Source organism: Xenopus laevis, chromosome 9_10L (assembly GCF_017654675.1).
Source record: "Xenopus laevis strain J_2021 chromosome 9_10L, Xenopus_laevis_v10.1, whole genome shotgun sequence".
Classification (NCBI taxonomy): Eukaryota; Metazoa; Chordata; class Amphibia; order Anura; family Pipidae; genus Xenopus; species Xenopus laevis.
In genome coordinates, this window is record NC_054387.1 from 9,395,877 (window position 1) to 9,409,202 (window position 13,326).

Genomic DNA, 13,326 nt, shown 5'->3' on the forward strand with positions numbered 1-13,326 from the left:
CTATACCTGCTATCCCACAGTCACACGCCCTTCCCAGAGACTATTATCCACTGTTACTATAGACACCATCTCTCCCTACTATACCTGCTATCCCACAGTCACACTCCCTTCCCAGAGACTATTATCCCCCTGTTACTATAGGCACCATCTCTCCCTACTATACCTGCTATCCCACAGTCACACTCCCTTCCCAGAGACTATTATCCACTGTTACTATAGACACCATCTCTCCCTACTATACCTTCTATCCCACAGTCACACTCCCTTCCCAGAGACTATTATCCACTGTTACTATAGGCACCATCTCTCCCTACTATACCTGCTATCCCACAGTCACACTCCCTTCCTAGAAGATATTTTCCCTGCTGCTGCAGGTACCCTTTTATCTTGTCTCCCATGTTATACAGTCTATTATTTTCCACCACTACCTGTACATTGAATAGGAAGATGTGTTGCATATTATACTTTCCATGCCTATAACCTACTCTATGCTGATGCCCATTATGCATATGGCCCAGGCCTATATAAATACTATTAAAGAACAAGTTTCTTTTAAGATGATGTGGAATCCATGTAGATCCACTTTGCCTTTGGCGCCTCTCTGCATTAGATACATATCAGCTAGTCAATACTAATCATCTAAAATCCATAACTGAGAATCCAATCTGCAAAACAATTACAGGGACTGCATTCTTCTTGTAAACTGCATGAAGAGGTGTTGATTTACTACTTACTAGACTGCTGACTGTCTCCATGATCTTGTGGTAGACCTTCTGGGAATGCTACAGCTGGACCTAGAAATAAAATAACATTCACATGAATCACTCTGATAGTCAAAGACACATAGTAAGTCATAGTTCTTCATGACGGGAACAATACTACACTTTACTAAACTAGATTGGTCCATTGGTGTCTCTTCAGGTGTTGCCAAATTACAAGTCCCACTATTCTGTGAGTTGTAGTTCCTTTCTATTTTGTGCCTGTATGCCCTTATTTTCCTAAATACTTGGTGTGTCAGTAGCCAGCAACACTTTGTCTAGGGGCCCCGCCAACATGGTCCCAATTGGGCCCCACATTTGATAGGATCAGCCCTGAAAGTGACTGCAGGGAAAATGGAGGGTCTCTCTGTGCCGGGGGGCAGCAGAAGAATGCTACCTAATTCCATTTATTCAAGTGGACCCGCTGCACTTTTTTTGCCTTGGGTTTAATGGTGAGCACAGAAAATGAAGCTAAAATATAAAGGCCATTAGCACACGCACTACCTGCAGTTACGTCATAAGAACTGCCCCTCACCCAAACCATAAAAAACAAAGCTTAAAAAGGTGTTTTTTCTGCCTTGATTCCTTGCAGTGAACCACATAGGGTCACAGCAGATTCCCCAAATGATGAATAATGCTGAACAGAAAACGGAATTCTACCAGGAAGCATTCTCAGGTCGGAAGTGAATTCTCACGGCACGAGAGACAAAATGGCTTCCCAGCAGCACAAGAGAGCAGAAGCTGCTTCTATAAGGTTATCCACATATCCGTGGCTAGCAGTATCAATGACAACAACCTACACTGACCCCCCCCCCCAGTCTCCTCATTCTACTGCAAGCAAAGACACCGCACCATTCCCTCCCTCCCCCCCACCAGGCAATACACTTCTGGTCCTCCCCCACCCTCCGTGTTTATAATGCAACCCCCAGGCATATCTAGGTACCTGATATGTGTGTGTAGGAGGAAGAAATATTGCCAGATAATTATATGTGAGGTAGAAAAACAGCATTTGATGTGGCTGGCATAGAGACTGGATTTTAAGCTGTCACAAATGTGATACTGCTCAGTGAATGCGTGAAAGGCAACAGAACTTCCCTAAAGACACATCTAGAAGGGTCGCACGTGTCTGCCACACACCTAGAGGCCATACATTTAAAATAACTGGCTTAAAAAAACCAAAAATGTCCCCTGGGTCCTTGCATAGATATACAAACTGCCGCTGCCTGAAACCCGCAATAAAGGTGGCTATACACGGAGAGATCCACTTGTTTGGCAGTGGCTCTCCCCAATATGCCCACATTGAAGTGGGCGATATTGGGCTGATCCGATCGTGGGCAGTAGGGCCCAACGATCAGATCATAACGAAGGGTAAACGGAGGTCGGATTGGGGGACCGCATCAAGGAACAGATGCGGCCACGATCTGCCTGGATTTTTTCTCCTGTTCAATCGACATCTGGCCGACTTTCAGGCAGATATCGATCGGGGAAGCCCGTCGGAGGACTCCATACATGGGCCAATAAGCTGCCGACTGTCTGTCAATAGCTTTTATCGGCCCGTGTATGGACAATTAGTAGATCGTATACATATGACTGGATGGGATTCCACACACTGTACAAAACATCTGTACAACTGCCCCGCAAGTAGGCAAATGTGCACAGATGGTTTAAATCTATTAAACTGTCAGAAGCAGACAGACAGGAAGGCAGATGAAAACCACTTACGTCTAATAAAACAGCGGATTGATTACATCTACATAAACTGACCAACCGCCTGTGTGTGTGTGCATAGACCCTAAACGACCCAACTTACCAATCAGAATCTACTCAAAAAGGAAGCCATCAATGCCTTAAGCTGGTCATAGATGCGCAGATATAAGGGTGGTGGCCCTGTCTGCCACCACCCTTATATCTGCGCATCTATGACCAGCTTAGATTAGTCGCCCAGCAACAAGTCCTCACTACTTCGGGCGTCTAATATCCCCAAAATTCTGCCAGCAAGAATACAAATCGCCGGCAGGCTGGCATATGAATGGATTCGGTTTCTGAAGATGCCCGAAACTTAGGAAATCCGAAGTGATTCATATTGCCTTCCTGATTCATATTCTTGCAGACGGGAAGGCATTTCAGGGAAATTATTTGCCCGAAGTAGTTAAGATATGTCACTGGGCGACTAATCTCCCCCGTCTGCCACCACCCTAATGGTACAAAACAAAACAAAACAATTGTTGGACCTTGTGTCACAATTTTCGTTACAATAAGTTGTTTAGTCAATAGAACAGGTTTGGGAAATTTCTGTTGGCTAACGACCATATCCATGGGTGACCATCACTACTATTTCCATGACTTTCATACAATAGCAGCCTGTCAATTAATGGCCAGAACATCCTCTGATTTGTTATTTTTTCTACTTTAAGCCTACAACTTAAATCTGAATGATTAGTTTTAGATTGTTGCATTAAAACATACAATCAACATCCGAACATTAGCCGTATAAGGAATAAAATCTGAATGTCTATGGCCAGCTTTGCTCGGAACCCTGCCAAGTTTTTTAAACCCTGCACATTTGTAGTATAGGCAGAAACGGAACTAGAAGGGGGCGGGCCCTGGCGCAGGAGAGCCCCCCTCTGTAAACCCGGAACTGGCCGGGATATGCGCGGCGCGTGGACTGCCAGGGGGCCCTGAGGGGGTGGGGGCCCTGGCCCGCTCGCACCCCCTGCTCCCCCGGTAGTTCTGCCCGAGTATAGGTATGGTACCGGTTATCCAGAATGCTCGGGACCTGGGGTTTTCTTGATAATGGATCTTTCCGTAATTTGGATGTTCATACCTAACGTCTACTAGAAAATCATGTAAACATGAAATAAACCCAATAGGCTGGTTTTGCTTCCAATAAGGATTAATTATATCTTAGTTGGGATCAAGTACAAGTTACTGTTTTATTATTACACAGAAAAGGGAAATATTTTTTTTAAAAAATGAGGATTATTTGGATAAAATTAAGTCTATGGGAGTAATTCGGAGCTTTCTGGATAACCGGTTTCCGGATAACAGATCCCATACCTGTATAAGTGCCCAAAACCATTTATCTTCCCCAGGATTTTGAGAATAGGATCCTAAAATCTGTGCTGTGGGCGAGACCCAGGATCTTGTACATAGCCGCATATAATCAAATTACAGGACTAGGTGCTCTGCAGAGCCTACAGGGAGGGTGGGACATTTAATCAGCACAGTGACTCCATTGTTTTCAGCACTAGGATCCATTTTTTTTGTTTCTATGTTCTGCCAGTGCTTGCCTGGTTTTCCTTTGGGATCTTCATTCCAGCAGTGGGATTGATTCCAGCCAGGGCACTGTATGCTGATAGTGTATATGTCTATACCATGCTTTGTCTGGGTACTCTGATTTCCTCCAGTTAAATTTGCTCCTGATAAATAACTGAGCACTGTGGAGATTGTAACCCAGCAGAAAAAAATACTGGCCTACCTATATTTTTAGATTTCTTTCCCTATTAATAACATTGGGGTCAAGCATAATTTTTACCGGTAAAATACTGGCCAGATGGCAATCCTAGCCGCACACTAGTGATGTGCGGGCCGACCCGATACCCTAGGTGGCTGGTGGGTGCGGGTTGAGCTCTTCTCCTGCTCTCCCCACACGCCACTTTCAAATGCCGGCATCCGACTTACGGGTTTTATAGTCTTGCGTCTGCTCTCCCCGCCACTTTTGTGAAGTCAGTGTGACCCGCGGGTCTATAAAAGGACCCCCGGAAGCGGGTGCGGGCGGGCACAGGTAATAGCAGGGCGGGTTAGCATCAGGTGCGGGTCAGGGAAACCCTGATCGGCACATCACTACCACACACCACTTACTTGCATGTAGGGTGCATTCAATTCCCTGACTGCCTCCAAGTCAATTAACATCCAAGCTGTAGGTAGGGAAGACGCACACCAACTTATATTGGCTTATGCCTTTATCATGTTTATTGCAGAAGTTGTAGCTAGGGATGCCAACTGGTCTGTATTTTACTGGCCAGGCCAGTAAAAATGATGGCTGATCCCAATGTTATTAATATGGAAAAAAGATAAATATATAGATAGGCCGGTATTTTTTTCCAGAAAAGGTGGCAACTCTAGTCGTAGCACAAGCTTTCGTGGACCAACTCATGTTGCACCTGAGGAAGGGGTTGGTAGCCGAAAGCTACAACGTCTGCAATAAACATTATAAAGGCAAAAGCCAGTGTAAGTTGGTGTGCTTCTTTCCTACCTACATTTTTTAGATTGTAAGCTCCACTGGGGCAGCAAATGATAATAAATCGTGTACAATCTTGGTACAAGTGCTATTGAATATGTTGGTTGGTTATAAATAAAGGTCAATAAAAAGAATAATGAATGCTTATGATATTATATATATATATATATATATATATATATATATATATATATATATATATATAATGACTACTATAGATAGACAGAGGGTCAGATGAAGAGAATGGGAAGAGTTCCAACGGCTGGTATGAGCTCGGAGTAGAGGCAAAGGTTTCGTGCAGAACACTAGAATAAAAAGAATAACTATGCACAAATGAGCAAATTCATTCTAGGGGATAAAAGGAAGGCAATGAAGACATGCGGCAGTAGATACCCACACAGGGAAGGTGGGCTGCCCGACAGGCCTCAGATGTAACAATAAAAGGAGGGAGGGACAAAGAATGCATTCTTAATGGTGTCCCTGGGGGGCAGTCACAGAGCTTGTTCCCTTGTCCTGGAAAAAGCAGGGTTACTATGGCAACCTGCACGTCACAGCGCTGCGAAACAGAGAGGTGTGCTGACTGCCAGAAAGGACACTGACAGTTGGAAGGAAGGGGGGGGGGGTTGAAGGCTATAGGAATATTCAAATGGAAGGGAAAAGGCAGGGGAATAGCCCCACATTATAGGGGTCGTTCATGGCTATTTACCATTTGTCTAAAACTTCCCGACATGATGGCTCCTGCGTTCCAGAGTGGCTCACAGCACATGGCATGAAAGCTGCCACTTGTAATCAGGCTGGCATTAAAGGGGTGGCTCACCTTACGTTATATGTTAGTATCTTACAGAATGGCCAATTAGTCCAATTAGTCTATTTTTTTATAGTATTTGAATTATTTTAACTTCTTCTGACTCTTTTCATGTTTCTGATGGGGGGGGTCTAATATGTCTAGCCCCATGTCAGATTTCAAAATTGAATATAAAAAAAATCTGTTTGCTCTTTTGAGAAATGGATTTCAGTGCAGAATTCTCTTGGAGCAGCACTATTAACTGATGCGTTTTGAAAAAAAAATTTCCCATGACAGTATCCCTTTAAGGGTAGAGACACATTGTCAGATTCAGGGAGACTAGTCGCCCGGCGAAAAATCTCCTCTTCTTCGGGGCGGCTAATCTCCCCAAACTGCCTCCCAGCCATCAAAAATGTAAATTGCCGGCGGGATGGCACTCGGAGCAATTCGTTTTCCAAAGTCCGCTGAAGTTTCCTCTTGAGGCAACTTCGGAAAACGAATCACTCTGAGTGCCATCCCGCCGGCGATTTACATTTAAGCCGGCGGGAAGGCAGTTCGGGGAGATTAGTCGCCCCGAATAAGAGATTTGTCGCCGGGTGAATAACCCCCCTGAATCTGCCTGTGTGCCCTGACCCTTACCAGTAAGGTATTTGAGTGCAGCAGTCAATAGAAGTCTGTTTTTTGGGCAAGCAACTTGCATGTATGATGACAATAAAGCTAGCCATACACAGGCCAATAAAAGCTGCTGACTAGGAAACTTACTGGCACATGTATGGGGTCATCCTGACAGGCTGCCAGACCAATATATGGCCAAAAATAAACCAGGTATTTATCAGCAGGTTTAAAAGTCCTTATGGGGACCATAGCAGCACACTGTAGCAGTCTTCCCCAATGGGTCCCACAGCATGGTCGGAATATTGGCACCACCAACGTTCGGACCATGTGCTTAGTTTAACATATGGATGACTCTATAACACCCGAAGGTACCCAAACAGTTCAAAAGCCCAGCAGGCCCAATGAGCTGTGTTTATTTACTTTCAGCAACAACTGACCTGCAAGTGCGGAGCAATCCGTATCCATATCGCTTCAATAATTACTGACACCTCCAAGGTTAAGTGGGTTGTGCTGAAGGCAAGCTGCAACGGGACAAAGCTGATTTATATATATCCTGGCTAGTCTGGCTTTGAAACATTTCCGGTGCCCTTGGGCAATTCTCTTATAGGCTGCTAAACACATATAAAAGAAATACAACTGTAGTGTTCACAGTACGGGCTATAATTATGTATGTTGGTACTTGTCTGCCTGTTCCAATGGAACCAGTGCTGCAATACATTGGGTTGCCACCTGGCCAGTTTTGAACTGGACAACCCAGTTTAATTTGAAGTGGTTTGGTTCAACATTGACTGTCCAATTTCAAGTGTCTGAAAGGCAAACAAAAATCCACCCCCATTGTCCACCCGTGATGTCACCACTCTGCCCCTAAACTGTTCAGCCCCACCCATAAACATCTTAGCCCCGCCCTATAAACATCTTAGTCCAATCCTATGTATCACAGCCCTATACAGTTTCTGCAACAGACAAAAAGTGGCAACTCTACACAGAGCTAAACACAACTAAAGGTGGCCATAGACACACAGATAATATAGTTTTTCAGACGATATTCGGAGCGTGTATGGTGGGAAAAGAGCCGACCGATATTGGCAGAAGATTTGGATATCGGTCAGCTCTTCGATCGGACTAGACAGAAAATTTTGATCGAAGAATTCTATTATTTCTAGGGATGCACCGAACCCTTTATTTTGGATTCGGCCGCATCCTTTGCGAAAGATTTGGCCAAATACCGAACCAAATCCTAATTGGCATATGCAATTTAGGGGTGGGAAGGGGGAAACGTTTTTTACTTCCTTGTTTTGTGAGAAAAAGTCAAGAGATTTCCCTCCCCACCACTAATTTGCATATGCAAATTAGGATTTGGATACGGTTCGCCCGGGCAGAAGGATTCAGCCAAATCCTGCTGAAAAAGGTGCATCCCTAATTATTTCTCCTTGTATATCTGATAATTCAGCTCTACATCTGTGTATTGAAACAAACGATCTTTCTTGGAAACATCTTTTCCAAGAAAGATCGTAATTGTTACGTCTATGGCCACCTTAACACAACAGTGATCAACACAGCAGAAATCAAAATTTAAATTGCTGATCAGCTATACACCAAATTACTAGCCAAAAGCCAGCGATTTTGCAGGATTTTATCTAGTTGCGACTTCAGAAATCCAAAGCGAGTCGTATGCCATCCCGCCGGCAATTCGTATTCTTGCTGGCGGGAAGGCATTTCGGGAAGATTAGTAGCTCGCAGTACAGAAGATTAGTCACTGGGCGTCTAATCTCCCCGTCTGCCACCACCCTAATAAATCCTCAAAAAAAGGTGCATTTTGGGATGACAGGAGATTTCAAGTAGCTTCGTATCTGACGTATCAGGCGATTTACACAGTAGCGATCCTAGAGGGGGGCGGGCCCTGGTGCATGGCACGCAGCCGGGCCCCGCCCCCCTCCGTACGGCCGCATTTGTATGTGGTGCACGGACTGCCGGGGGGCCCTGAGGGGGCACCCCCTGCTCCCCCTGTAGTTCCGCCACTGGATTTACATTGTTCTCAATGAGAAGACAAAATAATCGACTATTTGCTGAAACTCTCTTTTAAAAATCGCGGGCGACTAATCTTCCTGTGTGCCACTTCCCTTAAGGTGAAGACACACAGAGCTACTAGTAGCAGCTACTTGTCATAGATACAAAACAGACAATAGTGACAATTGGCTTTGGTAAGAAACTATGAGGATATTTATCAAAGAGTAAATTTAGAGATCTCCAAAGTTCTCTAGAGGGAAATTCAGCCACTCTCCATTTATTTCTATGGAATTTTGAAAAGCGTATTTATCAAAGGACGAACTTTCAACCATTGATAAATACTCTTTTAAAAATCCTATAGAATTGAATAGAAAGTGGCTGAATTTCACTCTAGAGGACGTTGGCGATCTCTAACTTCAATCTTTGATAAATATACCCCTATGTGTGTTTTAGCAGAGGCAATTTTCAGTGTTGTAGATGGCAGGGTATTTGTAGCCATAAGGGTCAGTCCACACGAGCAGATTCGGGGAGCTTTGGCAACTAAACGCCTCTTCTTCTGGGCGACAATCTCCCCGAACTGCCTTTGCGTGTCTTCCTGTCCGCTATAATGAAAAGTCGTTTCCCGAAGACGTTTGAAGTTTCCTCGTGAGGCAACTTTGGGCGACTTCGGAAAAAGAAGCGCCGCGTGTGCTGTAGCACAGGTGACTTTTCTTTATAGCTGACGGGAAGACACTTCAGGGAAATTGTTGCCCAGAAGAAGAGGCGATTAGTCGCCAGGTGACTAAATCTCGCCGAATCTGCTCGTGTGGACTGACCCTAACAAGTAGCTGCTACTAGTAGCTCTATGTGCCTATGGCACACAAGGAGATAAGTCACCTGTGGCAAATCTGTGTTCCCCTGGGGCAACATATGTCTTGAAAATACCTTTCCTAAAATTGGGGTTGGTGCATGTAAAACAAATTACAAATAAAGAAAGAGGGTTATAATTTAATATTCACCAAATACAAACTAAATATAATTTTAGAAAAGTACATAAGCAAGACTAAGAGACAGGAAATTAACAAAAAAAAAATTGTTTCCCATTAACTACTTTGTGGCCAGAAACCCAAGCCGTGCATATTAACATCTGTTTCCGCACGCTGACATTCATCAGCCCAAACAACTGCTCCCAGCGCTGGGTATAGCACGGCAGTTATATAAAGAAATCAGGGGGTGCTATTCATGTGGTGTCGCGCGTAATGCCTGTTTCGTATGAAAGATGCATTGGGCCTCAGATAAAAGAACAATAACGTTGCCACTCAGCGCTATTTTTACTTTAGTCTCCTAATCGAGTTTATCTTTCCCACCCCTCCATACCACAACCTCCCATTTGTTTAATTATAGAAACGGTGGCTGCCAACTTTATGATCGATACAAGGGCACGCAAGCCATGCGATAGGATGGACGCGTATAATGGCTGCACGGATACCAGTGAAATTTCCACGCTCACAACAAACTGATGGGCCCAAGAAAAGGGTTTGCTCTGTCGATCTGACTTCTAAAATAGCTCTCTCAAAACCTTCAAAATATTGCACATAAAAAACCTCCAACAATATAGAAAATGGCTACCAGCAAACTTCCTGTAAGTCGGAAGCTCCTCTGCAGTCAGACTAATAATAAATCAGTCTCAGTGGCAGGCCAAACACATAAAACAGTAAGTTCCTCTAAAAAAAATGATTAGTACATACAAAAGTTATGTTATGGAGTCGACCATTTCCTGCTGAACACGAGGCTGCCGATCTAAACAGGAAGTCATTTTGGCAGCCATGTTTGTTAACCTATTATTTGCCATTATGCAAGCTAGAGAGCGAGCCTTTTGTTTTTTAAATGAAAAACAGGGAAAAGAACTGATGTGGGATGTGTGTGGAAACCATTTCTAACAGCCTCAAAACAAAGAAAGCATCCAAAACGATGACTAACTTATAACTAGGGATGCACTGAATCCACTATTTTTGGATTCGGCCGAACCCCGAATCCTTACCGAACCGAATCCTAATTTGCATTGTGACAAAAAGTCATGCGCTTTCCCTCTCCGCCCCTAATGTGCATATGCAAATTAGGATTAGGATTCGGTTCAGCTGGGCAAAAGGATTCTGCCGAATCCTGCTGAAAAAGGCAGAATACTGGCCGAATCCTGAACCGAATCCTGGATTTGGTGCATCCCTACGAACAACTACTAACCACACAACACTTAAAATCTGGCAAACCAAAAACATCATTAAAGTAGGACCAAAAAATGAAAACACCATCCCAAAAATATCTCTGATCTATACAGCTGTGGGACCAATTATCCAGAATGCTCGGGACCTGGAGTTTTCTGGATATTGGATCTTTCCGTAATTGGGATCTTCATACCTTAAGTCTACTAGAAAATCATATAAACATTAAATAGGCTGGTTTTGCTTCCAATAAGAATTAATTATATCTTAGTTGGGATCAAGTACAAGATACTGTTCTATTCCCAATGAGGAAAAGGAAACCATTTTTAGAACGTTAGATAAAATGGAGTATATGGGAGGCGGCCTTTCCGTAATTCAGATCTTTCTAGATAAAAGGTTTCTGGATAACGGATTCATTTTACTGATATAACCTATGCTTAGCGAGTGAAGACCTGTACTAAGATCACTGCTGTTTAACACAAATATTCATTTATTTATGTAAATTCCTATAATAAATGGATCAGTGCAAGTAGGGAGAACTGATCTTCTACCGTCGACCAAGAGAAAGCTGCTACGACCTTGGCAATGTTGAGGGGTTAAAAAACGCCAGCAGAAGCTGTTGCTGTAGACAATATCCCTTGCCCCCCAATATTCAGTCTTGAGCAGGGCCCTCTTCACCTGCAGTATTTGTATGCATGTTATCTGTATGTATACCTTTCTGCTGCGGAATATGTTGGTGCTTTAGAAATACACATAGAATAATAGTCTAGCAGCCATAAGAGCAAAAGCTTACCTCCACTGCTAAAGAAACAGAGTCTTTCTCACCTTTGGATCGTGTTGTGACATCCATCCCCTCCACTACCTCCTGTTCTGTTTTTATCTCCTCATCCGCCAAACTGCAAGAGACAAAAGAAGAGAGAAGATTATAAGGCAATTTTACAATACGGGGTTCCACTTAACCTCCCATGATTTAACTCCCCTTAAAAAAAAGCTGCTTGTTCAACACAGAAGATCCTTTTCCACCCCCTTACATAGTTTTCTTAACCAACTCCTTTCAGCAGTGCACATCCCCTTCAATGATAGATCGGAGTCACGTAGGGGTTCGCTCCATCCTTAACTATTTGCCACCTCGGAGTGCACAATCCCACAAATCTCCTCCGAGGTTGAGGAGAGCAAAAAAAAAAAATATGGTCAGTCCATTATATAGGACAGTGTATTCCTTTTAGTTGCTTGTTTGCCAATGGTCCAGACAACTCAAAAGCCTAGAATATTCATTGAAACCCTGCTGGAGAAACAGCACTTTGTATCTCTAGTGTCAGTATGCAAGAGACATGTCTAGTCCCATCAGGTTCCTCCGCAAGGCTCTCTCCTGGGTAAGGCAGCACTCTAACATTCTAAGGACATTAAAGATGATCTTTAATAAATATGTAAAAGCCGGCCACATCTCTGCAAACAAAAACAGCCCCTACTATCATGCCGAAATCCTTCTGAAAAGACACCAACATCTAATTTACACTTGAACACACTTAGTAATCAGAATCAGGTTAGAGCTTATGGACTTCATGCAGAGGCTCACAGCCAATATGGATCTGTCTGAATCAAGTCCTTCAATGAGAAACCTGCATCAGGAGAGAAGGGAAACTGTACAAGGTAAGGGGTGGCGGTTTATATTTCGTTTATATATTTTTTGCACTACATTCTATATTATTTTTGCCTTAAAAATAAGTAGGACCGTGTCGTTTCCAAAGATATGAAATCTTTGCCATGTATATAACACACACATCTGTAGAAACTCACACGTAGCCAAAAAATAAAATCGACAGGCTTCCAAGAATATAATAATCAATGTACAAGCCCTTTCAAGCCCCCCCCCGAAGGGTTAAAGATGGCGGTCATTAATAATCCTGCCTTGTTTTTTCCCCGGTGACACCTAGCCTGTAACTGCTGCTCAGTATTAACCAGTTTTCTTCCTGCGGTGGGTTGAAGCAATTAAGGGGTTAAATCCTTCTGCTACGTTGCCTTTTGTGCAAGTGGGATTTGAGAGCCGTGCAAAGGCTGCGGCAGAAGAAAACCTTATTAAAACAGAAGCAAATACAGGGTTAAAAAAAAAAATAAGGGATAAATTCTGTGTATTATGACTGAGATAACAAAACAGATTGGGGAATGGAATAAGAATGAGAAGCAAGCAGGCTTCAGGGTAGTCCTGTTTATATCCAGCACGACAACAATATGGAAGAACTAGTATAGAAGCCCCTAGATAAGAGTTAAAGTGCAGGTTAATATGGGAAAATGTAGGAACAAGAACTCACCCATCACACAGTCTTAGTCATCGATGGCTATGCCACTTATGCAGGCTCTTAAAATGGCGTCTGGCAGAAGTGAGCTGCCTCATTCCTGCACTGTAGCTAAAATGGGAGCAGTTTATTCGATAAAAGGCATCTGTTGGCCAAAGAACCTTTGCTATCTTTTATCCCCCCCCCACACTGAGCCCCCCACACCACCACCCAGTGAATCGCCTTGGATCTCGGCAATTTGGGAGATGAAAACCAAATGTTTAGAGAGAGAAATTTAAGAAATCAGGGGACACCCGAGATGAAGGGTCAAAGGGCGATTAAACGTCTACAAATGCTGCGATCCGTGGCATCCAAGCGAAGTGTAACGCAGAAAAAGCTGATATAAGCACCCGTGCCAGGCTCCGATACCCTGTGATGATGGGGAGTGAAA

At 43.6% G+C, this 13,326-nt stretch overlaps 1 protein-coding gene across 10 annotated transcripts in view; it reads right to left on the reverse strand.

Annotated features, from left to right (window-relative positions):
- zmynd8.L (zinc finger, MYND-type containing 8 L homeolog) overlaps positions 1–13,326 on the reverse strand; it is a 73,755-nt gene that overhangs the window by 42,250 nt on the left and 18,179 nt on the right. For 5 of the 10 annotated variants that reach the window (XM_041577126.1, XM_041577125.1, XM_041577127.1 and 2 more), the window contains 2 exons: positions 11,428–11,498; positions 735–794 (listed from right to left, as the gene is read on the reverse strand). In XM_041577126.1, the coding sequence (XP_041433060.1) occupies positions 735–794; positions 11,428–11,498 (131 nt within the window). Of the gene's footprint in view, positions 1–734; positions 795–1,418; positions 1,444–6,834; positions 6,919–11,395; positions 11,499–11,633; positions 11,921–12,911; positions 12,931–13,326 lie in introns of those variants that run through there. The other 5 variants (XM_041577130.1, XM_041577131.1, XM_041577129.1 and 2 more) reach the window with 5 other exon arrangements.